Source organism: Epinephelus lanceolatus, chromosome 2, assembly GCF_041903045.1.
Source record: "Epinephelus lanceolatus isolate andai-2023 chromosome 2, ASM4190304v1, whole genome shotgun sequence".
Lineage (NCBI taxonomy): Eukaryota > Metazoa > Chordata > Actinopteri > Perciformes > Serranidae > Epinephelus > Epinephelus lanceolatus.
Genome location: NC_135735.1, coordinates 14448194 through 14474373, shown reverse-complemented (window position 1 = coordinate 14474373; position 26180 = coordinate 14448194). Strand labels below are relative to the sequence as shown.

General features: G+C 40.0%; 1 protein-coding gene and 1 long non-coding RNA gene across 3 annotated transcripts in view; one reads left to right on the top strand and one right to left on the bottom strand.

The window, feature by feature from the left end:
• Positions 1–944: 944 nt before the first annotated feature.
• The window catches only part of LOC117253055 (uncharacterized), a 30234-nt gene continuing 4998 nt past the window's right edge, over positions 945–26180 (bottom strand). Inside the window, exons 4-5 of one of the 2 annotated variants that reach the window (XR_004501357.2) lie at positions 1166–1291; positions 945–1071 (exon numbers count right to left, since the gene is read on the bottom strand). This is a non-coding gene — a long non-coding RNA (uncharacterized LOC117253055). Of the gene's footprint in view, positions 1072–1165; positions 13807–26180 lie in introns of those variants that run through there. The other variant, XR_013493244.1, reaches the window with a different exon arrangement.
• Positions 14320–25288, top strand: fgf7 (fibroblast growth factor 7). The gene is made up of 4 exons (XM_033620387.2): positions 14320–14532; positions 14976–15599; positions 19480–19586; positions 19745–25288. Exons 2-4 carry the CDS (start codon positions 15314–15316, stop codon positions 19958–19960), a joined length of 609 nt encoding a protein of 202 aa, XP_033476278.1. The 5' UTR covers positions 14320–14532; positions 14976–15313; the 3' UTR covers positions 19961–25288.

Genomic DNA, 26180 nt, shown 5'->3' with positions numbered 1-26180 from the left:
GGAAAAACTGCAGTGTGTTGAAGGTCTTCCTGGAGAACGTGATCTGTGACGCTGTCACCTAACTACACTGAGCATGCTGAGAAGACTATGACTGCTGTCGAGGCAGGGACGCACTTTGTACGGCTTTGGTGGATAAATAGATCATAATAAATCATTATAAATTCATGAATTTGAAAAAAAAAAAAAAACAATTATTTTGTAATCAAAATGTCATGGCTTTCCTCTGACCTCTAGATAGGGTCATTGCACCTCTTGCACTCTTGGTAAAAAAAAAAGCCAATGACTAGGGCTCCTCATTCTAAATGTTTGCTTTTATTCACTTGGCAGATGCTTTTGCTCACTAACCAGTTGAGTTACCTTTTCCACTATTGTTCACACTATTTTAATGTGGGGAAATTACTTTAAAATTAGGACTACTTAAGCCTGCATCAGAAATCATGAAATTTATAGCTGATATCCACACATTATTTGTAATAGAAATATCTTTCAGCAAAACGTAGAGAAATACAATGCAAATAGGAAAATACAAAAATAGCCAAAGGTCCGACATGTGTTGAAGAGCATACTGATGGAGGAGCTTTCAGAAAAGTTGGATTACAAAGAAACACTACAAACAGTCCATATTTCTTTCCACATAACCGCTGTACAGTTTGCAGCAAGAGTGGAAGCAAGAAGAACAAAGATTGAGGAAAAACTTTCACATTTTGTTTTGATAAAACAGCAGCATGTGGACTGGATGGACCTGATTAATCAACAAGGACCAGATACTGAATATGGAATGATTGGTAACTAGAGTCACACATTTATTTTATTCATGCATTATTATATTCAACTGGCTTGAGACTAGCTGCACTCTTTAATATTGGGAGACATTGCTCAGCTTGTCAAGTTGCACTTGTTGTGACGTGTGGTGCAGAGAGGGAACCCAGGAGTGGAAACGGAGCAGGTTAGAACAATGATTTATTTAACAAAGGGGTGAGTGAATCCACAAAAAATCAAAATTGCTAGCGTCCTTCAAAAAGAACACAAAAGACGTCCAGAGAGTGCTGGGCTGTGAGGGCACGGGAGGCACTGAAAAAGACGGAGGAGAGACATGGTTACAAAAACTCACCAGAATGCACAAGAGAAAATTCACAATGTTACCAAACGGGAGCCAAGCTGATACCACGGAGGTTCTCTGTTTACTCTGGCGTCGAGGAGTGTCTCAGCAGGCTTAAAGTAGGCGGCTTGATTGGCAAAGCAGAAACAGGTGAGTCCAATCACTCCTCGATGCAGCAGGTGGGAAGGGTGCCTCCGGAGGAACAAAAGTCAAGTTACCCAAACAACCACACACAACCGGAACATACTATCAAAATAAAAGCAGCGAGATACAAACCACAACACTTGTGTTGGTAGACAATGCCATAAAGCATGGTTCAAAACAGAGCCAGTACACTGGCATTGATGCATGTCACACTATGTATACATGACACATTTTTTAAGTCTTCGCAAAGGCTGACTCAAATAAATAGCAGGCTTCCTCAAAACCTGCTATGACAATTCAATAACCTTTACTTTATTGTTCAAAAGTCATCACAATTACGCTCCATAGATGAAAAAGGAGGCAACAAATGGATAGTTACAGGTTTCAGTTTTAAGTAACAAAAAATGTGATTAAGATGCATAAAGCAATAGATTATTTCTCATCTTTTACTTTTTAATTTGACATCATCTGAATACTATGCAAACCTAACTAGAAAAAAACAGAAGAATGTTTATCCGTGTCAATTTCGTAATTGCTTTAACATTTTACTAAAAATGTTAACTGTTTTCACGATGCGTGCTTTGTTACTAAGCAGAATGCCAGTTACGTAAATGTTTTAAGTGCTTTTTATGACTAATTCCCTACAACAGATGTCACAGGTAAACAGAAACACATGTAGGTTTCGCAGTTTGTTTTGCTCAAGTGGACGACAGCAGCACACCTTTGGTTATAAACCAGGCCAGTTCAGGACATAACTGATCTCAAAAGTTATTTCCTCTGGCCTGTGGCCTGGCCTCTTGCATGCATGTTGCCTCACATGGGTCTCTGTTGGACACACACACCCAAACACATACACATAGACAACACCCAGCAGGCTCTTTCCTCTAGACAACACCTGCTCTCCACACGAACAACCCCAGATCATCCATCTCTGTCTCGCTACAAAACTCTCCTCCCTTTATGGTAAGTGTTGGCTTCCCGGGTGATAGAGGACTTTTATGAAACACTAAGAAACTTTGACCTGCGACCTTTCAAGAATAATGCTCAGCCAGTGACGTTAAGCAGTGCAAGATTAATGTGACGAGATAAAAAGGTGTGTGGAATTACAGACAAGAGAAATGATGGAAAAACAGTGCTGATGCCACAAGACAGAACATCGCCAAATCACCTAGCAAGCTCAAGGCCAATCACATGAGGCAGACAGAAAAACCTCCCGGCGAGATAGCTGCTATCAGGAATTCTCAGGGCTAATGCGTTTGTTCTCCCTCCAACATCAGCTCCTGTTCTCAGCTCTGCTCTACTTCTCCCACCTCCACCATTAAAAAGACATCCATCCTTACAATGAGACAGAGAGGGAGGCGTGACAGAGATTGAGAGGCACTGTTATCTATAAGCCACAGAGAGCGATGCTTTACTTGTCAAAAATAAAACCACATGGCTACATCAAATGGACACGGAGAAGCCTCGGCATGTGCACACATGAAAACACACATACAGATTCACTGCATGGATGATCAGCTTAGACAAACACCCATGACTGATGACTAACTTGTGGATGCAAATAAACATGTAAATACCACTGAGATTATGTTCAGTGTTGAAACCAATAGATGTAAACTTGATTAAAGATATTGGTTTTGCTCCGTGTTGAGAAATCTTTGCATATAAACTCCTAGTTTTATGTGAACGTGTGTGTGCGCACTCATGAGTCCATGAACTTGTCAGCCTTTTGTAATAAGGGTTATGAAAATAAAACACAAAATACTGGCACTCGTTAACTCCTGTCATAACACATGACACAGACATTCCTCTCAGAAGCTAATGAACAGTTGAGTGACTCAGTGTTATGGTTATGGCTCCACTAAAGCCGGTAGCTATGAGAAGATTAAGGAGGACTTCGGATAGATCCAAAAGGAGCTCTGCCCCAGAAGGAATCTTATTTGGCCTTTCACTTGTGGTAGATTAATTTCGACCATGAGTCCTTTTTGCCAGCTTATTGTTTTTCAGTAATTGCCATTGCAGATGCAAAAGTGAAGGACAGCTGATTAGTGTGTGTGCGTGTGTGTGTGCCATATGACCGACTGGAGGTGTCTCCCTCTCTGGCCTCTCCTGCTGTCAGTATGTCTGTAACAACTCCAAACCACACCACAACTCAAGTGTTCCATACAAGTGATTCACAGAGCATTCACTTTCCTTGTTTATTTTTAGAATCTGGTTTTGTTTCATTGAATCTACTTTGAGGGTACACACTGTATTTCTAGATTCTAAAACCAGTGCCGATCACATACTGTACAAGACTGAAAAGTGAGAGTTGTGAAGCAGTGAGCGCTAATGTGATATTATGTGTACAGTCTAGACTCTGGAAGTTGGCTATAAACAACAATTTGTTCAGTCAAACTGGCACAGAGGTCATGATACAGTGTGTGAGGGAAGTGATCACACCAAGATCCATCGCTAGAAATGTGCCTCCTGCAATATCACTCTTCTACCATAATTAAATTAATGCCTGCTATTATTTCTGGCTTGTGATGAAAGAGATAAGAACACTGGAGATGAGAAAATTGGAGGCAGCAGTTCCCAACAACAGCATAGTTCAGCCGATGTGGTCTCAGTCACAGGTACCTTGTCATTAGAGTCAAATTCTAATAAGTTCATCTAGTGAGAGACAGTTAGCATGTACATTTTAGCATTAAGCTAAAGCCAAAGCAAAGTCTAAATACAGCTAAGGCTGGCTAAGTGAAGCTGATGCTGACAGCTGGCCTGACAATGTGCGGCTTAGGTAAATAAAAGTTGAGCCAGCACCTGATGCAACCCAGTCGCCAGAATAAATGATGGCATGCATTCTGCAAATCATGGATATGTGTCATTTGTACATTAACATGTAGCAGATATGTTGAAACTTCACATTTTGACAGTGCTCTGGTTAGTGTGTGGTTATGTTTAGGCACAAAACCACTTGGTTATAGTTAGGCTTAAAATACACAATTCTGCTTGCTTCAGACACATTAAAATAACAGCTGTGGCTACTAAATCTGACAAACATTTTTCACAAGCTACTTAATCTAAATACTGGAGGTCCTGGTTTAAATACATTAAGTCTCTTATCTTAGACTATATAAATGAAAGTTTAACTGGAAAGGTCCAATGCATGGAAATGACGTGACACAAGCGACAAAAGAAAAAAACCTATCACACAGTTGGAGTTGTTGGAACTACAGAAACACTCAGTCCACTCATGACAGAGAGCAGAATAGCCTCTTCTCCACTAGAATCTGTAATTCAATGCAGTCTCTCATTCAGTTTTTCTTTGATCGGCCTTTATGAAAAAGCGTATTCCTGGGGCTAACTTTCCATATTTGGAGAAAAATCATCGCCAACTGAGGGTGCAATGAGAAATCGAAACACGCATAGACGAGGAGATCATCCAACCCAGCCTTCCCTTTCACCTTACCCCTCCAGATCCATGCCAAGTTCATTAAGTGCCCCATTTAGTTTGGTGAAGCTCCACACATGGCTCTTTCTTATGAAGTTAACGCACTTCTTCAACACGTTGTGTTTGAACCTCACATGCTATTATCACTGCACCCTGCTGTGTGAAATCCCTCCCGTCTCACACACACATTTTTTTATGATAAGACTAAAATTTGAAGGGGTTCACCCAGATGAGCCATGGCATTTTATTAGCACGCTATTTGTAAGTCTGTTTTTAAAAGCATGTTGTGCCGGGGTTTTATCATGTCATTATTATCATAAAACAACCTGCAGTCAAGCTGTACGGCTACGGAAACACAGAGACAGACAAACATGGTGAAGTGAAAAACAGGACAGAGGGAGTAATTTGGAGACTTGAAGTAATAATGACACGCTCATCTGGAAGTATTTTGTGTCAAGGAAGAAAGCAACTGTGGCTCTGAAAACGGTCGTGACAGCAATCTCCTAGAGTACAGAGTGTTATCTGACGTATTAATTTAAGATAAGTCTTTAAATAAAGCTCTTTAGAGAACACATGGCTGCTGGGAGTGATTATGACCACAATCTATGTGTATAGTCCAGTGCTTTTACTCAACTTACCATCAAGTGAAAATTATTTTTTCTTTACTAAAAGTCTACAAAACTCAGAATATATTAATAAAAAATAGAAGATATATTGCACCTCATTCATTTATATGTGAGCAGATTATTCCTACTCTGCACGTAAAAAAAGTATGCACACAAAATTACCGTTGGATTTATGACACGTGGGCACTGGCCCATTTTGTTCATACCACCGTGCATCAGTCAGTGAATGTGAATCATTCTAAATTGACATGCATGTGCCTGCTATCTGCAATCAGCACACTGCCACAGCCACTTTTCTCTATATAAAGAAATACATTTGCCTGGAGGTTTATCACGGGGAAAGCAGTGGAGTTGTTTTGACTAATGTATTAAGGCCCTGACACACCAGTGTTGGGCAGTCATTGAGCGTCTGTGAATGTCTTGGTAGTCGGAAACAACTGATAAACAGATTGTTACTCTTTGCAAATATGTTAATGTCAATCTCTGATGCGCTCTGTCCTACAGGCACAGGCTGCAGTATCTTCCAGCAAGGTTAGATACTGTATGTCATCATAGCACCTGCTTGGAGGTAGATCATAATCTTATGTATACCCTGGATGCCTGTTAGTAATTATAACTTTATGGAACTGAAAATTGGTGGGAGAAGCTCATCATTACAGGCAGATTCATCCATATTTCAATGTGGGCATTCTCATATATGCTATTGTAAGCTAGGACTGGGACACTCAGTTGAATATCTTAATTATGACAATAATTGATGAGGATACAAGGAGTCAAGTAAGTGTATGCATTAGTAACATATTGATTTTATATACTGTTGTCTATTAAAGCCCTTTTTAATGAATGAGGTTTAATATGATATGCATTTAATTTATTAAAAAACTTAGTAGTGCAGTCAGAGGAACAGGAAACTGGGTAACTGCCTAGGTGGCCGAAGAGAGCAACATAATATAGCGATATTGAGTTTCTGAATTCACTCATAGTCATAAACAAATACTGATAACAAAAGACAACAAAATGAGTCAAAAGCACAGGACCAAACCAACAAAGTAAATAAAACAATAAAACATGAGAGGGATAGAGAAAGACAAAGACAACAAGACCTCCATGTTCATAATCTGTGTTCTTTGCCATTTAGCATTTAAAATTTTTTCAGTGTTTTCACAGGAGGTATGTTTTCCAATAAACAATTTACCTCAGGGACAATTGTACCATGACTGTTAAAGAACTCAGATTAGGACATGAAAGTTAACCAAAACCGAGGAGTGCTTCATGTGGATAAAACCACAGCAACTGAATCTACCAAGAACGGGCTCAGCAGAGAAAAAGGCACCAAAACACCAAATAAAAAAATGACACACCAGATTTAGAATAACTTTTAACAAAAGCTTTGACCACCCACTGTTTTGCACTATGTAGAACTTTCATGGACCTCTCATACTATTAAAAGTTAGCTCAATATCATGTAACATGTATCATATGTATTGACAGATTTTGACCATTGTCTTTTGCGTCATTGTCGTCCTTTTTGAAAACTATCCCCTGTTGTAAAAATAAGTGAGGTATAAATACCTTAGAATGAGTTGTTATATATATGGGGCAGGCCCTTATCCATGGAGTCCACCATGCTACACCACCATGTTTCTACAGGGACCCTGAATGGACAAAGCAAACACTGGCTCTAAGTAGGGCCATTCGCATTTTCACGTCAGTTACTGCAGTTAGCAGCCTGTCTGCAATCAGCAGTGTCAGAAAACACAGGTACAGGTGCTGGGCAAGCGGCCCATCTCTGGCAAATGCTGATTTGACACTGAAGGAATTCTAACCAGGAGAAGTTTCAGCTGGCTGCAATCTGCACTTCTCCCTGCTAGATGCCACTAAATCTCCCTAAATCTTACACACTGCTCCTTTAAATCACACTAAGTAGTTTTTTCTTGATGCATTTATGCTTCAAATTATAAATACGAACTTAATCATAGTCTAAACAGTCCACTGTTCTGACTCAGAAACTCAAAGTGCTTTGAGTTTCTGAGTCAGAACAGTGGACTGACTCAGAAATTCAAAGTGCTTTTTTTAGAACCTCTTTCTCCTTTAAAGCCACTAAGGCAGAGCATGTCTTTGTAAGCAGGGCTCTGTTTTTTCTGATACATGAACAGATATGGCGAGCAGTTAAGACTGTGATCCCTAACAGCTGTTCCTGCATTAGATGGGATCAGAGTATTCCCCCGACAGTGAAGCACAACACCGGTTCACATTCTCAAACAAGGCCGATTACACCGGCCCTAATGCACTGCAACTGCCTGCAACATCATGAAGAGTGACTACCAACAAATCAGTGTTATACAGAAAACGTCTGAAATTAACTTCTCACTCACTAAACATTGCTGTCAGGTTAGGGCGGTATAAACATCAGGTCTGACTCAACAGATTTCATTCAATACAAGAAATCCCTGTGCGTAATACCATTTACTGAAGAAGACCAACCGACGTTAACAACCTCCATCTCACACCTCAGCAGTGATGACCTGAGCTGTGACCATGTGTCACCTTTTACTGCACTAACACTCAGTGTGTCAGCAGAACCCAGGAAGAGAAGCTTCAAAGAGCCGTGCAGAGTAAAAGTGTGTGACCGTGTGTGTGACCGTGTGTATGTATACACGTGCTGTGTAGAGTACTGCAAAGCCTGCGGCCACAGACAAAGCTCTACTTTTCCTCTTTGTACACTACCTTAAATGGTGAGTACAGCCTAAACACTTCAAATGCTTTATTTGAGTGAGACAATATTTAACTTGGGGGATAAAAACTAATTTGATTTGTTTGAAACAAATTCACAAGCTACATGACCGAGAGACGGTGATACTGGTTTGGGAGAGGCTTGATCTTGGCTTGAAAAAGCAAAGCAGTCAACTCACTGCTGCTATTTTACAAAAACAAGTTTCACCATTGTGCCACTGTGTGTGCGTGTTTGTATGAGTTTACAGTGTGTGTTCAAGCGTGCGTGTGTTTGTAAGATAGTTATTTATAGTTGGAGCTAATGTTGTGAGGCTCCATCCCTAGAGATCCCCAATTATCATGGAATTTAGAAAGCAAAAGCTAAACCCAAACAGTCTAAAACAGTGCTAAGAATAGACTGACCTTAGACATAATCCATTCTCCCAGTGTAAATGCAGTCATATCACTATAAGACAGGGTAAAGAGCACATTCATACACATACAGACACAGAGGCTCTTCTCTCTCCAGGAATGCTTTTAGAGTGTTGAGAGCAGACACTGTGTGTAGGTAGATGTCTCTGCCGTAATAGTGGAAACTATCATGAACTCTGGATCTAGCTTTGTGTGCTAACTCTCCAAGAGGTTCTTGAGATACAGTACAGTGATAAATCACGTAGCAATATTTGTGTCTTGCATGGGCGGGATTGGAAACAACTTGTTGAACAACTGCGTATCTAGTGAGCCTGCAGCCAATGAGGTGATGTGTGATTTGCATGACAACAGTTTTATTAAAACAAGTTCCCAGAAAACTAAGCCTTACAACATTGTATTGCGTTCAGGTAAATAGTAAATAAATCCCCATATCCTTGTGCGTGTATGTGTGTGTGTGTGTGTGTGTGTGTGTGTGTGTGTGTGTGTGCGCGTCATGCTGTAGACCCACCATGTCTGAATGAGATAAGGTTAAAAAGCTAGACACAAAACTACTTAAACAAAAGCTTTTTCTTTAAATGTCTATGATAACTAGTGAAATGGTACAATGGTATAGGAAAAGTCAGACATATGCGTAACAAAACACTTATAGAGGCCAACTGATGATCCTGTCACTGTGAGTTCATGCTGGATGACGCAGGCAGACACAGCGTGGCTCTCAGACTGGAGCTGGGGGTTAGTCTGAATTTGGAGTTGGAACAGGATTTGAGCTCATGGTGAGCTTGGATTGGTTTGCGTGTTACACAGCAATCATCCAAACCCTCACAGGCTCTCAACTGGCTTCAGCAACATTCAACATAACATTCGACAATGGGAATCGATTAAAAGGAGTTGTTAGATTTTAAATGTTGACCTCCACTCGTCAAAACAGCAAATAACTCAGACAGAAAAAGAGAGGAAGAGGAAGATAAACAAAATAGTGAGGCAGATTGATGGAAGTGAAGGCACTGAAACTTAAAGAGGCTCACTCACGCAGGTCTAATGTGCCTGCCTCACGGCCACTGCACTTCCTAGGCTACTGTAAACTCCAGACAGAGCTGGGCCTTTGATCCTTGAATGGCAGCAGGCAGCCATTCAGGCTATAAAACCAAAGTACCTGCACACACACATATCTATTTGCACATACACACACTGTGGATGTACTCTTGCACACATAACTTCTGATAAGAGTATATACGCTACACATGACTGGTCAACTGAGGACACACATACAGCGTTCATATCTCAGATTCAAGGCATTCTAGTAGCCTGCTGAAGTAGCCTTATGATGATCTTATCGTGACATTGCATGACTTTGCAATTTTACTTCTATTAAAGGAACAATGTGTGGGATTTAGTGGCATCTAGTGGTGAGAACTGCAGATTGCAACCAGCTGGAACTTCTCCTGGTTAGAATTCCTTCAATGTCCTTTGTTCAGGAGGTTTTCACCAGGTGGCGTAGTATCCACAGAGGTCTGTTCCTCTCCAAAACAAATGGACCAGGTGATTAAAACCGGTAATAAAACTGAACAAAGCAGTTTTATGGTAAAGTTCAAGAGGATTTTACGAGGAGCCAGATTATCTGCAGAGGTTGTCTCCTGTCCAAAAACGAACAAACCTGGACATATAAACAGGTAAAAACACGGACTAAAGCAGTTTCACATTACGTATCATTATTTCTCCTATGCTTTTCAGCACATGACAGACAGTTAGCCCTCCTCTCCAAAACAAACAGACCAAGCCATTTAAACTATTAAAAACACTAAATAAAGTAGTTTCACTTTTTAAAAAAAATCTGTCATTTTTCTGAACCTCTCATCGTGGAGGGGCTTCCAACTTCGGTGGCCAACACAAAAACGTAAAATCACAAAAAGCCCTACGAAGAGCTAGTTTTTGGTTTGTCTGTTCTGGGCTACTATGGAGACATGCTGGTACAACATGGTGATCTCTGTATAAGAGAACCCACTCCTTATGTAGATATAAATGGCTAAGGAAACAAAAACAGAACATTTCTTATTTTCAGGTGACTACACACTGAAGAAAAAGTATTTATTATATGATATTCCATTACTACCAATATATCCCCCTAAATCCTACCCACTGGACTTTAAAGTTAAACTACTACTACCATGAATACAAGTACTACCTGTGATAAAAATAATTATTATTATATTAAAGGAAGGGAAGAAGAAAAACTATGAGAAACAGAGAAAAACTTAAAGAACAGTGTCGCCAGATTTGTTTTAGAGAGTGATTTAAAATCCAATATAGATGAGAGTAGGTAAGTCAGCCCTCAGGCAGATCATTTTACAGTCTTAATCTCCCAGGGCAAAATTACTAATGGGTTGGACAGAATACAACAGCAAGATAAATTTGACAAGCAAAACAGGGGACTACTTTAGCAACGAAGATAACTGATTCGTTCAAAGGATAAAAACCGATCTAATGTGCTGTTACTCAAAGCAAAGGTCAAACGGGTAAGCACAAACATCTTTCAAAGAACAAAGTGAGAGCACAAAAACCTAATATGTTAAAAAGAATTTTGAAGTCTGACAAGTTTACAACTTCCTCTTCCCCCCTTTCCTCATCATTTAAGGTCAATGGTGCCGCCCTTAACCTGTGAACTTGGGGCTCCTGTAAAGTCTGTACAAAGAGGTACATTTAACTGCTGCAATCAAATATCCCAAGAGGGGTTCCAGCTGCATGCTGTTTTCAGTGTTCAGCCAGCTAAATTTATACATCTACATTTTCACATGACTTGGTTTTCAATTAGGGCAGAAAGGTTGTTACACATCTCCAAGCGCCTCATTAGACACCATTTCCCTGTTCCTGCTGATCCATCCCAAATGAGCACAAGGGTCACCGACTGAACAACTACTCCTGTAGTGATACAAACCATATATTCTTCCAGACTCCCAACCTCATACTACATCTCATGAAATGGACAGCATGTTGATGACTGACAGTAATGGAGTAGACCTTTCCCCTAGAGGGGTCGGCAACCTTTACTTTTAAAAGAGCCATTTTTAGCCCAAAAATATCTGTCTGGAGCCACAAAACAAACTTATGCATCATACTGAAGTAACACAGCCTTTAAAGTCAAAGCTAGCCAATCATTATTAGTAATAGTTTTAAATGAGCATTCATTAATATGTTTTACCACAAGGTGGCCACTCTGCAGTGGACTATTTAAGATTAATTGGAACTTAACTTTGCAGCGTTGGCGGTGAAAGCAAATGAGCCATTAAATTCTGTTCTTTCCTCTGTGACTTTTCATCTTCTGGCTTTGGAATTCATTGCTAGTCTGGCTACGGTGATTCAACACTAGCCATTGCTATTGACGTTTGGCAAAATGTAGATTAAAATGTGCCAGGCCGTGTACGTATGACGCTCCTTCTAGTTGATGTAATGTTACAGTATTTTTCTAATCGGTGTATAGGCTACACATATTTACAACTGGAGAATGTAAGAATCAAAATGAAAAATGAAAGGAGGTTATGTTTCGCGTTGGTCGGTTTGTTTGTTTGTCTGCGAAATAACTCAAAAAGTTCTGAACGGGTTTTGATGAAATTTTCAGGAAAGGTTGATAATGGTAAAAGGAACAGATGATAAAAATTTGGTGGTGATCGGTTGAAGTGAAGTGGATAAAATAGTAAAATGGTGGGAAATCCTAGCTGCTTGGTCTGCGCTCTCTGAGTGCTCTGCTTTATTTCCATGAATTTCTTTGTCAAAGCTACAGGGAGCCACTGGAAAGGGGCTAAATAGCTGCATGCAACTTCAGAGCCGCAGGTTTGCTACTCCTGCCCTAGAGGTTACTGACCGATATGGTCAGACATGCAGATACTTATTGGAAAGGAAGTGGTAAAGCAGTAGAGCCTTTCATCCTTTCATTTTACATTGCATAAATGTTGTGGTGGCACCAGGCAGGGGAAATAATCCCAAATGTCCTTCTCATGAGCCATGTCATGCTCTTCTTGGGAGATCCAGAGGTGTTCTCAAGGCAGATAGGACCCAGAAATACCTCCACTGAGAGACATACTGATCAGATGCCAGACTCACCTCAACTGGCGTCTTTCAAAATGATAGCGCAACTGGTTTAGTCTAAATTTTGGAATATCTTAGTTCCTGGCTGTAGATATCTAGCTCATGGTGAGCTGCTTGTATTTACAATCTAATTCTTTCACTAGCTTGTGGCCACACAGCAGCTAAGGGTCACAGTGTACTAGAGACCCTAGTAATTTGAATTCAATCCTTAAGAAATGTTCACGCAACACTGCACCTTGTGACAATGGGGCTTTTTCTCGTCCTCCAACAAAGCGGTAGACAAGTGGCATTTAAAAGCCAAGGGTCAGTCCTCAGAAGGTCCCACCTGTTGCCCAACTGACACGGCAATAAAACCCAACACAGAACCTTACGGGAAGTGAGCTCTTGCATTGTTTTGAGCATAACCAGGCCCTGCCACTGGGGTCTCCCGTAACAGGCCTGTCTACAGAAGGGGGCCCAGTTTCCCGATTACAGGCAAGGTCATTCATTTCTGTTAAGGCTAATTCATAGTGGTCCTGGAATCGCCCTGTCTGGCCTCTGTCCTGTCAGAAATGTGCCCTAGGGGACCCTACCAGGTGCTACCTGCCTCTGACAACACAGCTCTGAGAAACACAAAAACCTCTCTACTATGAGGTGGCATTTTTTTGATAGTGGCTCTGAAATTTTTTTATAAACTGACATCTACCTGTCTGGAGAATATTTCTATTCAAGATTTAAACATTAAAGTATTGCCTTTAATGTACACATACAGTATGTCATGGATTTAGATTTAGATTTGCATTAAAATATTTTATAAGAAAATAGGATTTTGCATTCATTTTAATGCCTGGTTCTCTGGTTTTGTAATATTGTGGCTGCCTGAAGTGATATGTTGTTTCCTTGTCCTATGTGTCCAAAGGACCAAAGTGTAAGCAGTCTCTAAGGTGATAGAAGGGACAGATGAACAGACAAGTGTGACACCTAATAGATCAGGTCTTTACGACCCCCAGTTTAGAGATGAGAAGGAGACCTGCTGTAGCCAGAAGTCCCTCTCGCTCAGGCCTGCAGCCCTGACCTCCACAGGGGAGCACGTCATTAGGGCCCATATAAACTTTTGAAGTGGTGAGTCCAAAGAAAGGCCAGGTATGTAAAGGCAATAAATTGTGACTTTAAATACAAACACGGAAAGTGAAAGAGTGCACGACCCCTGACACAGAGATGACTACTTCTGAGCAGTCATGTCTTCTGTTTTTCTCCCTTTGGATGGATACCTGCCAGCAGTAACATATTGCTTCCCACTACTACACTGAATAAGAACAAGAACTAAAGGGCTTCTTTGAAGTTCTTGAACTACTTGAGTCAATAAATCTGCACCAATGATTAAGTGCAGCTATGTAAAACCACTAATTAATTGTGACATTTGAAATGATAGGGAAGAAATTCTTCAAAGCTTTGTCATCAGAGCAAATATCTATCAAATATCGTGATGTGAGTCATTATGAGATCTGTAACAAGTTTAGCACAAACCTATTTAAGTGCAAGATGTTTCTTTCAAAAAGCCAGAGAGGTTGTAGTAAGTTCTGCAAGGGTTGAGTGTGCATGCAAATGTTCTTAAAGTATTTAGGAGTGCATACCAAGGAGAGCCTGCTATTCCTGAGAGTTTATAGCTCCCTCTCATGTCCAGTGGGTGAGTGACAGCGAGAGGCAGGCAGAGGGTGTTTCTCCATTGCACCTCAGCCAGGGACAGCTGACTGGTTGGGATCTAATTGCTCTCAAGTGAGGTCAGCAGGAGGCATTTATCTAAGCAGAGTGCACAGCAACAGTGGAAGATGCACAGAGTCAGCCTGCCAGAATCAGGGAGACATCCATGGGAATTGACAGAAGCTCCAAGCTCTTGCTTAGCCTTACTGCACTACTGGGCTTGGTTTACAACTGAGACTACAGCTTTAGAATTACAGAGACTTCAAATTAAAACTCTCTCTGAAAGGGAACACATCTTTGACAACTCCTGTCATCACAGAGCACATGTAAGTCATTAAACTACACTTTGTTTTTGTTTGTTTGAAAAACAGCATTATTGTTTTAAAGTACATACTGTATTTATGCTAATACAGAGGAAATTACAGACCATAGACTTGTGAAGCAATCCAACAGCATTGACGCAATATTTCACTGTTCTGGGTCCAAGACCGGGAGACATCTGCCTGTCAAAGTGCACCACAGAAATTTTGATTTATTGCTAGGAAATGTGCAATTTATATTTGTATGAACACAGAAAATGAGAAGCTCTTTGAAAGGTGTTTGTTTATGTGAAGTTAAGTGGGTAAATCCTTGTAATCACTTACTGTTTTCTTTGAAGCAGCTTTAAGGAAAACCTTCAATTTGTAACTGCACCTGTGGGTCTGTTTTTCCGACAGCAAGCTAGAATTAAACCAGTCTTCTTTTTATTTTATATTGACATCCTGCATAGCATTTTGTAAACTGGATTATGACGTCTCTTCTCGGACTACGGTCTCAAGAGGATGGAGCAGTCAACGCAGACCTTCACTGAGGACTAAAGAGAGACTTCATCATCCCTGTCCTCTTCAGACCACTCTCCAGCTTCAGCCAACCACAACCAGCTCCACAAAGTCCCCTCCACAACCACCCAGTCTCAAGGTCCCATTAGGAACCCCTGCTGCAAGAACAGGGACCAACACAAGGGTCACAAGTCAGGGATCATGGGGTCACTGGGCTGAGGGATAGCGCGCAGATCTCTATCTCACATTTAAGTATGTTGTTCATTGATCCCCACTGCATTGTATTATAATGCGCAAATGGGTGCTGACATGGAACCTTCAATATCTGTTCCCGGGACTGTACCTGCACGCAATCTTCTTGTTCGGCAGTGTGTGTGTGGTCTACAGTGACTGCACTCCAGAGCAACTTGCTGCCATCATGAACTGCTCCAAACACGAGCGCCACACGAGGAACTACGACTACATGGAGGGCGGGGATGTGCGCATTCGTCAGTTGTTCAGCCGCACACAGTGGTTCCTAACAATTGATGACTTTGGCAACATCACCGGGACTCAAGATCCCACCAACTGCTACAGTAAGGATGACTCTTTTTGATTTACCAGTGTTTTGCTATGAGTTCCTCTGCAGTTATTAGTAATAAACAAATACCATATGATATTTTCCAAATGTGAATTAACTTGATTTTTTGGTGTGAATTTAGTCCTAGAATTGGAAATTATAAGAAGTTATAATTCTTGAGTTGAGTTGTGAGATCTTTCCACTGAGTCACTGAAGATCCATTGGCCTGTCAAGGTGGCAGAAGCATGTGGGAGGTGTTATTGTGCAGAGCTCTTTGTAGTGTAATCACAGTGTTAATGGGTCATGTGTCTCTGTTAGAGCATCCAAAGTGACAGAGGTAAAATGAAGCAGGTGGGAGCTTTGGCTTGTTAAACCATAACACCATCAAAACACAGGCTGTAATGAAGTAAACTGAGGGGTCTCGCAGTCTGATAGGTGCCAGGCCCCTGTGACCTCGGACTTACACGTGATCAGCCTGATTTACTCTCCCAGAAACTTAAAGTGTCAGCATGATATCTTGGGACAAAGAAATGGCATCAAAGACCTGGAGAAATTAATGATTTCTAATGAACCTATGGTTAACAATGGACAACTTGCACAAAGACAGCCACCATGCTGTGCCTAGTCCAAAATTACTGTAGCAAAATTTGTTATAATAGCATGCCAGTTCACTACTGAGTGGCTAATTTTACCTAATAGCCATGGTAATTGTAATCTAACATGGTGAATTGTAAAAATTGTTGCTGGAGAGCTCGCGCTTACCACTGGAAATCTCTGTCACGGTGAGGATGTTTTAAGTAGTTATCATTTCCTCCTATCTGACAGTGTGGCTGTGGCTGGAATGTTGGCTTGACAGGGAAATGCCTCAAAGTGGATGGAAAAGATGCTTGTGCAACAATTGGCAACGAGAGACAGAAAAATTGATACACCCATATGTGGCTGACAATCGCACGCTAAAAGAACACAGAAATTTAACCAATAAGCCTTTGAAGAGACCATCGTGGTGCAGATATATGTGTAATAAATCAGTGAATCATACTTTTTGGCTGCAGTGAACAAGAAGTCCTGAAAAGCTGATTGCAAAAAGACTTCTTTTTTTGTTTTGTTTTTACAAAACGAGAAAGAAAAAAAAAGAGAAGAAACCAAAATGAGAAACTTGGAGCGACATTATTTTTGGCCTCCACATTCCATGTGCCCCTGCAACAAAAATATAGGCTTACTTCCAGTGAACTCATCTCTTGCACCACACAAGTTTTTTCCAACTTTACTATATTTCAAAGGATTGTTTGGATCAAAAATCAAAACGTCTACAATGTGGATTTTGTTAATTCTGCGAAGCTTCTGTATCTGCGTTGCACAGAGAACTGAAATGTCTAACACTGATGTTGTGCATCATAGAAAAAAAATGTTGCAGAAATGTTTCTAAAAATAATAATGTTTGCATTGTGGCCAGAGGTATTTGCAGCAGTCTCCAGGACAGTTTTGTTCTGAATGTGTAAACAAATCCTCAAAAGCAAACAAACACATGTTACTTATAAGATAATAGATCCACTGCTAACAAAATAGGAAATGGTAATTACTAACATGTGTAGGTTTGTGTTTAAGTGAAAGGCTGTGTCATGGCTTAAATTGAGTCACAAAAATGTGTTAATAATATCAATAAAAAGTTGTGTTAAGCCACAGCAAAGAGCAGATAAACAGCTTCCAAGTAGGCAATCAGCAACTTCTAAACCACAGCATGACAACTGTAAAACAGGGAATTCAAAGGCAGTAACTATATAAGTGGGTAACATAATAAACCTAGTGTCAGGAGCAACAAAATAAAACTCACTGAGGGACTGAATTAATCCAAAACTCGCAATTTAATTCATTGTAATTTGATAAACGTCAAAGTGAAATAGAAATAATCTGATAAAGACAGGGAGTCTGCTGTAATTTCAGTGTGGATAAGGAGTCAGTTTGCATTTTGAGATAAAGTGATTGCTAGACATTAGGTATTTAGTATGGAGCAGTCAATATTAATCTCAACAACGCATTATCTTTACCGCCAAATGTAAACAATTGATTCAAGCTTCGTTAACAGAAAGCAGGATTAGGGATTACCCACAAGTAAGTTTACGTAGCCAGAGGCCGGAACAGCGAGTGATGACAAATCCGTTCAAGCTGAGGATAGCCTGTCTGCGTCAGAGCCAAAATGTTAACAATATGTGCGTGTGCATGTGTGTGGAAATGTGTTCCATCTTTCCACAGTAGACCAAACAACTGTAGCTCTTACATGTAATATTATGGGAATAACACTTTCATGCTTTTTAACAACCATAAAAACACAGTAATCCAAGCACTTTGATTAGTGAAATCCCTACTCGGGATATAAACATGCAGTTGCATCAACAGCTGCCACCAATGTGGGATTTATTAGGAAATGAAGGTCAGCTGACTCTGAATGTGTAAGGGGTTAACAATGGAGATGTAGCTCTGACTGTGTTAAATTGAGCTTTACTTGAAGCCAGAAGTCCAGGAAGCCCCTTCAGGGACCTCAAAGGGGTCCCCAGAAAAAATGGGGAACAGTTTATTCTGACTATTTAATTCACTACAGAAGTGAGCCCGATGTGAGTGAGAGTCATAAGAGTGATTATTCCGATCATAGGTTCCACTTCCTCCACAGTTATCTCCTCAGCTGCATTAACAACAATACAATTCTGGTCTTAATCATATCTAACGGCCAAAATCTTTTCATATGAAGGTCCCTGAAGTGATATCTTATCAACTGGGGGTCAGTGACCTAATGTGTATCAATTCAGGGGTCCTTGACACGAAGAAGGCTGTGAGACACTTCTTTACGTCATGATCAAGGAATAGAAAATCAGGGTTAAATAAATATGATCATACAGTCAAAGGGCAGTCATATTAAGTCAAATATCAAGTGCAAGCAGAGCACAAACAACATTCCATGATTGGGACTCTGCCATCTGTTTGTGATCACGCAAACACTAAAATGCAGCATGCTCAATGTCAGTCTGAAGACCTTCAATGGAGTTCTTCCCTTTTTTTCTCTGACTGTCAAATGAAGAATTTTTGCACAAACAACAAGGCTTTTATATTAACTAAAAATCTATGATCTGGTACTTGTTGCTGTCTTTGAACTAATGTTTAATGATTCCTCATATTTGTAATAGGAACATAATCACATCCCAATGAAGTCTGGATGGCTGAAAACATTTTGTGTATTGCCAGACAAATGATTTAGTAAACTTAGTGAATGATACATTTCTGCGTGCAACCCCCTCTTCTTTATATGGATAGCAGTGGCACCATACTTTCAATCACAAGAACTGAGCAGTATATACTGTATATAGTGATGTTTTCTATGATGAGACAGCATTAGATGTCTACAACTGCTGGACAAATGATAAGAGATTCATGGATCTATTGCGTGAAATAATAAAGATGCATTCTTATAAGCCCTGCAACATAATTAGCTCCTTCACTTTCAAGTGAGGTCAAACACCTCAACTACCATTTGTTCTTAAACCAAAATACTTAAGCACAAGTGTTTTTACTCTCCCACAGACTTGAAGAGCAGGCCTAAAATGTAGCGTGCAAAGCTCATGCAAGGAGGTAGTTTTCTCAATCCCAGGAGAGAGAGGCCTAATCTGTCTCCCATATGTGCTATGGCATAGGTTGTGGTTTGTGTAATGGCCACCCAGGCCAGTTAACAAGGCTTGAATAAAGCCAGAGAAACCACAGACTGATTAACCACAGGAACCTTCATCCTGTTTGTTAATGAAGATGAATGTCGCGCGCAGTGCGGAGCTGGAGTGAAGGCTGGATGTCGACAGTGTCTTATCTGTCCTGTGATATGTCTCACTTTGACTAACTGTGTGAATGTCTGGCAGGTATCCTGGAGATCAGGACAGTGTCTGAGGGGGGTGTACTGGCTATCAAAGGCGTGAAGAGTCAGTATTATATCTCTATGAACAAGGCTGGACAGCTGCAAGGCAAGGTAATATTTTTCCTCAGTGAGAGATGTCATGCACTGTTTTCAGATGATTAACAGCCGAGCATAAATAAAACAATTATTGCAAAACATTCATAACCAAGACCAAGAACTGACAGTGAAGACAAATGCTGATTGTATTAATGTCCGTCTGTCCTTTACAGAGGATCTACAATGAAAACTGCAACTTCAAGGAGGTTTTCCTAGAAAACTACTTCAATGCTTACTCCTCTGCAAAGTGGACTAAAAATGGCAAAGAAATGTTCATAGCTCTGTCTCAGAAAGGACGGCCAATGCGAGGCAAGAAGACTAGGAGGGAGCATATAGCATCTCACTTCATCCCTATTAAGTGCAGGGAGGAGGACCGGAGGGTGGACTGAAAAAGCTAAAAAGGACTATTTGTGTATGATTTCCGTCACATATTATATATGTTAACAGACACATGTAAACTCATTACCAACATCACGCTCCACAATCAGTCGTAGGTTAGTTATATAAGGTTCCATAACATGTTGTAATTTTCATAAGCAACCGATATCAGATGGGCACATCAAACTATTCCAAACATCCTCAAACATGATGTCGAAACACGGAAATATTTGACATAGCTTCAACTGGTACACCAACCGTAAAACCACTAAAGTCTACTCAATGTTATTGTTATTTTGAGTTAAATATTATATTTCCTTATAAAACAGTTAAGTGTTTTCTTATCAAACAGTAAAATGTATTACGCACAGTCGGGACTGTATGCTTTTCCAAAGATGATCTACACCCAGCCAGATGAGGAGACCTGTATGATCAACGAAGAGGTCCAGAACGGAGATTTGGCTCGACCAAGATGTGCTGAAGCAAGCTGGACTTGTCTTTTTTTTTTTTTTACTGGTACAAGTGCTCAGAGCACACACAACAGAGGCACAATAAACTACAATGGCATGTTCAGTAAAATTAGAGTTTGTAGGACAATCTGTTTGTGGATGATCTGTTTTGATCTGTCTGTCCTTCTTGCATTGACGACCAGACTGTGGTCAAATGCATTGTAGCTGCTCACTGACTCCCTCTTCATTATCAAGGTGTGATTTTGAAAAGCTAAAATATTCTGCTGCTGCTGAAATGATATCCAGATTAAAATACAAAGTGAACTACATAATAAATGTGTATGCTATGCAATCTCTTTCCATCAGAGTTAATAATTATGTTTGCCAAAAGATCACATATTTATGAATAAGGAGATGTTTTTGAGTTTTGTCAAGACATTACAAGTATGACTACAGCCCTATTTGCATGGGACTAGTCTTACCTGGGAACCTCGTGATTTAGAAATCACACCCCCATTGGCGAAGTCTGTATTTTACTCGAATTTACTGGCCTCATCCCCAGGCTATGATGCTACACTAATCTGCCACACACTGTCACGTTATCCATCTCATCATCGTTCAAGATTTCTCTCTTCTGATTGATTTGATAATGCTTTTTCTGCAAACTGGACTCCATGCTGTGCACCCAAAATGCTGTCAAAACATTGATGTATAACCGTCAATGCAGCCTTTATAGTTCTCAACTGGTGAAGAGGCAAAAACAAGGTGTGGAGAAAACAGAAAATCTAAATACAACCCCAAATCACGAAGATTTTACTTGACAAATTATGGACTTGACATGAGATTAAAATCACAGATGACCTCTGAATTTACTGCAAATTATCAGAGGTCATCATGTAATGCTAGTCCTGTGCAAATGAGCTTTCAACAAAAAATGTATCGGGAGGCGCATTTATCTTTATCATGTCTAACACTCCTTTCCACTTTCCATCTGAAAAGGCCAAGTATCTGCATGACATCATTACAATATCCCAATACAGGCCCTAAAATAACATTACATCATCATTCATAGTTGTAAGTTATTTATATAAAACATTTTAGTTGTATGTTAAAGTGTCCATTTTCCTTACAATGTGCAATATTCTACCAAAGTTTCTCATGTTTTTTTTTTTTACACCACTAGGGGGTATTAAGGACTCTAAGCAAGCTCACAAACTTGGCTGTCAAATTTTGATGTATTCCAATATTCACAGGTACTCTTTCCTGCTTTGGTCTGACAGTTTTGGTATCTGGTTGACTTGCTGAATGTTTCACCTTTCATCAGCAAGCTGGTTTTTCACACCAGACACCTACTAATGTACCACCCCAGTCTGCGAGCAGTGTTGATTTTTAATGGATCTGGCAGTACTAGCAACTTATGACTTAATGCATGAAATGAACCATGCTTTTATTCTGCCACATATAAAGCTATGAAGCTGAAGCTCTGGAGAAAGGTGAAGAGAACTGTATTCAACCCACAAACTGTGATAAAAATTCAACACACTCTCAATAAATCCAAATGAAAAATGGAATAAAAAAGTTTTTTACTATTTGCATGCTGACCATTAAAAAGAAAGATGACTTTGTTATTCAGTAACAACTTTTAAAATATCTGTAATCTTAAATGATTTGGCCCCATTCTTGGTACATAATAAAACTATTATGTTGAATAAGTACAAAATGCATGATCTGACATTTGCTGTAATTTTGATCTTATTAGACAATGCCTGTTGGAGGATAAGTCATAACCTTATCTTTGAATATCACTTGATAAAATTGGGGTTATTCAGCCTGTAACTCTATATTACGCTCAAGCCTGTAGAGAAAACGTATTAAGCGACTGGTTTTTCAAACTCTGATATGTCTGCAGTCCTCTGGAGGTATTAAGCTGTATGTTTGCCAGCTAAGCTGATTTAATGACAAGATAATCAAATCTGTTGATGTTCTCTTTAAGAAGATTGAATACACATTGGAAAGAAACGTTTGGGAAAACTTAAGTGTGCTTGGAAAATCGTCCACACATGAAACGCATGAATAAGGTCATTCAATCTGATAAGGGAGGTTGAGATGTGGTAATACAATGTGAGGATAAATCTATTCATTTATGATGGAAGATAAAAATACATCAACATGGTTCAAATGTTAATTCCCTGTGGGTTTATATTGTATTGAGTACAAGTGGAGTCTTGTCAGTGCAGAAAAATATCACAGACATATTGGCAGGCTGCCTACACCATAGATTCATACACATGCATGCAGGCACGCATACACACACACTGACACAGCACGAGATTTACCTTTCGCCTGAGTTCACATCTGGCTTGGAGAACCCCTGTCAGATAGACAGTCAAATTGAGAGAGCAAACCCCTGAAATACGTTTGACCCAAACAACATCTGAGCAAGGTGAAGGCTTCTGCCAAGTCACGCAAAGTTAGTCTTAGCAGATAATTTGTAACATGCTCAAAATGTAAACACATTTCAGACTCAAGGCTGTGTATTCCCAGCAGGACGAGGGGAGGCTAAAGCCAAGGAGAATGAGAGAGAACTGTCACAGACGTGAAGCAACAGACTTCCGAGAAAAAAAGACGCAACGCAGGCACGCCAGACACATAAATAATATTTACAAGGTGTTCCAAGACCTACAGATTTTGTTTAATAAATTGCTCCTGAAATCACAAATCCTTTTAATACTTTTTTAAAGCTTTTTTTTTCTCTTTTTACAAAATGTGGGATTCCCATGCAATTTTCTTCATCTGTTCATCATTAGTTATCAAATAGCAAAATTATGAAACCAGCTGTAGTCTTTCCAGCAGCGACACAGAGTTTCTTTACAGTCAAAAATACTGCCTTGTAATGTCAGCACTGAACGTATGCCAGTAGATTGTTTAGACAGCATGTCTAAATAGTTTTTATTTTGCATTACTAATAATTACATATCGGCAATTGTTTACCAGATGCAGTCATAACTTAGGGTCAGATGTATAGGTTAATAATGATTTATATTAGCTGATAGAACATCAGTAGTGACCACGGCCTGCAATAGTTATAAAGCACAGCAAAAGTACAATTTTCTGTCAATACTTGATCATTTCCTCTGATCAAAAAAGCAGCTAAAGAGCTACTGTGTAGTTTCATGGACCTCCTGGGATGAATAATGACTCAAAGACAATAATGTACTTATTCATTGCAATGCTTTAAAACAGCAGTATTATATTTGCATTTGTGTGGAAACATGAAAACCACATGCGTGCCATATTACAAACAGCACGTGCAGATGAACGTCTGGTTGAGGCAAGTCTGACGCTGGCTGTGAATAACACCGCAGGGAAGGATGGACGGAGACAAGCAGAGAAGAGGTTGGATGAGAAAGAAAGACAAGTGAAGCTAAACAGGGAGAGAGGCTGGGGAGTCTCGTGCGATGAGGAGAGGTGGTCTTGGGGCAGCGGGAGAAAGGGGAGGCCAGGAGGGGGAGGGGGAACACACAGCTGAACTTGATACATTTCAGGGCTGTAAACCTTCATTTCCCCCGAGGAAATCTGTGGTTATGCAACGTGGGGAATTCTGTGTTTGCAGCCCTTTGTACGGAACCCCCCAGAACACCAGATCATTGTGAAAGAGGGTTGGGACCTCCAGCACACTTACCGCAACATCACACTTTACTTTAAAGTAAATTAAATGCACGCAGGAAGATGATAAATTCTGATCAAAAGACGGTGTTTATAATCACCTGCAACACTTAAGACTTGCAAGACTACTGACTTAGTCCACCATGACAGCTGGCATTGCTGGCTTTCAAAGGCTATTTTAACTATGCTACATTGGCAAACCACCAACAGATAAAACAAATGCCTCAATTACAACACTACAGGAGCAAATAATAACTTATGGACAGATTTTACCCAATTAGTAGACCACTATTCTAAACATGCAGGTTGGACCCAAGTTAAAGCAATACAGTTCCAATGAAATGCTATGGTGTCTCTCATAGTTTTCAAATACAGCATTGATGACTTCTTGGTGTTGTGCCATATGGACATCGGAGTTTGTTTTCATCCCAACACCATATTTGTGAATATTGGAGTGAACTCCACAAGTATGGCCATATTTGGAGTCAAAAAAGACTGTTAGGGCTCGTGTGGTGGATCACATGGTTTACTGTCAACACAGACAAAAATCTTATGCTAGAACAGATTCACACAGACAGCCTGAAATGCTGGATAGACATTTGTTAACATATTCTTGATTTTAAAAGTTTCTCAAACTGCAACTTTCTGCTTCAGTGTGTTTACGCTCCACGTTTAATCATTGTTGTGCTATAATCATATTCACATAGATTCTGGCCATGTATTTGGACTACTGTCTATGTCCCAGTATAAGCACAGGAGGGGATTTGATTTATTGACTGAAGTGTGTCCGACTCCGCTACGATAGGTGGCGATATGATCCCTGTCACCCTGTTAGTACTGGACCTTTTTCTATTTGACCTATTACGTCACAGACCAAACAATCAATAAACAAGTTAGCTACAGTTAGCTAAACTTCACAGCTCTAATGTCGTCCATCTTTATCAAATGGTCTACCCACTACTCACATCACATTTTCTAGATATTCTAGTTGGAAGAGCCAGGCAAAGATCAAGGGTGAATACTTTTCAAATTTGTGCATGTATCCCACTTTTTGACATACTTGGAAAGTTAAGAAAGTTGTTTTGTATTAAACTTTCCCCTAAATTGAGTTGAATCATGGTCATATAATCCTTATCTGTTCATGTCCCAGTTTTCATTTCCACTCTACATCCACAGAACTGAGGTGCTCCATTGTATCAAAAATGCAAAGTTTGGCAGTACCTTCCTCTCTAACACTGTCAACATCTTCAACATCTTGTACAAGAGGTGAATTACATTCACTCAGTTTAGCAAGTCTTATGTTATCTTGAGGGCCACATTTTGGAAATCAGAAAGAGTTCACAGCAAATGAGTCACACATGTCTTTACACTTGGTAAAGTAACACAATTCCGGACCTGTCATGAATCTGTCTGACTTTAAATCAGTCCTCCATGTTTACAGCCCTTTAGAGGGATTACTAAGTGTACTTGTTCCAGTAAGAAAAGACAAGAAACATTGTGTGCATTAGAGGTATTGCGCTTGAAGCAGACTATACAACATGGCATTGTCTTTTTAAAGCAGATACAAGATACATGAAACAAAATAACAATAATGAGAGCAGTAAGACCTCTTGTATTCTGACAAAGGCTACGCTAAGACTGCAGGCAAATCAGAATCTTTAAAACAGACTGCCCATTATTTGCAAGTGATCAGATCTGAATTGTGTGTCGAGATAACATCAGCCTATCTGCATGGGTTGCTATGGTAACAACGTTGGCATCAGTTTTTCATGTAGCTATGCTGGTGAAGCTGCTTCCTAATGCAGAAGCATGACGAATGGAGGCATGGATGTATTAAGAGAGCTGAATACAGCGCTGGAGGCAGAGCCCTGTTCATTCCTATTAAAGTTGCTCAGTGGAGCATGAAACCTAAAAATTTGACCTTCTGGGTATAAAATTACCCAGATCTACTGCATCGTTCGGCCCATAAAGCAGGTGCACTACAGACTTTGCAAGCTGAGTGGCTAATTTAGCCCTCCGCTAACTTGGATCGGGATAAAATGATTTAATCGATGGCTCTTCTAGATTTTCATTTATTGAACTGAATGGACCAAATCCCCAAAATGAAACAAGTCAT

What these genes read in the sequence shown, in the direction of transcription:
- fgf7 (XM_033620387.2), top strand. Translation starts at nt 15,314, where the DNA reads ATGCGCAAATGGGTGCTGACATGGAACCTTCAATATCTGTTCCCGGGA. An exon ending in AGATCCCACCAACTGCTACA is followed by an intron (nt 15,600 to 19,479) that starts GTAAGGATGACT and finishes AATGTCTGGCAG; the next exon opens with GTATCCTGGAGATCAGGACA. An exon ending in CTGGACAGCTGCAAGGCAAG is followed by an intron (nt 19,587 to 19,744) that starts GTAATATTTTTC and finishes TGTCCTTTACAG; the next exon opens with AGGATCTACAATGAAAACTG.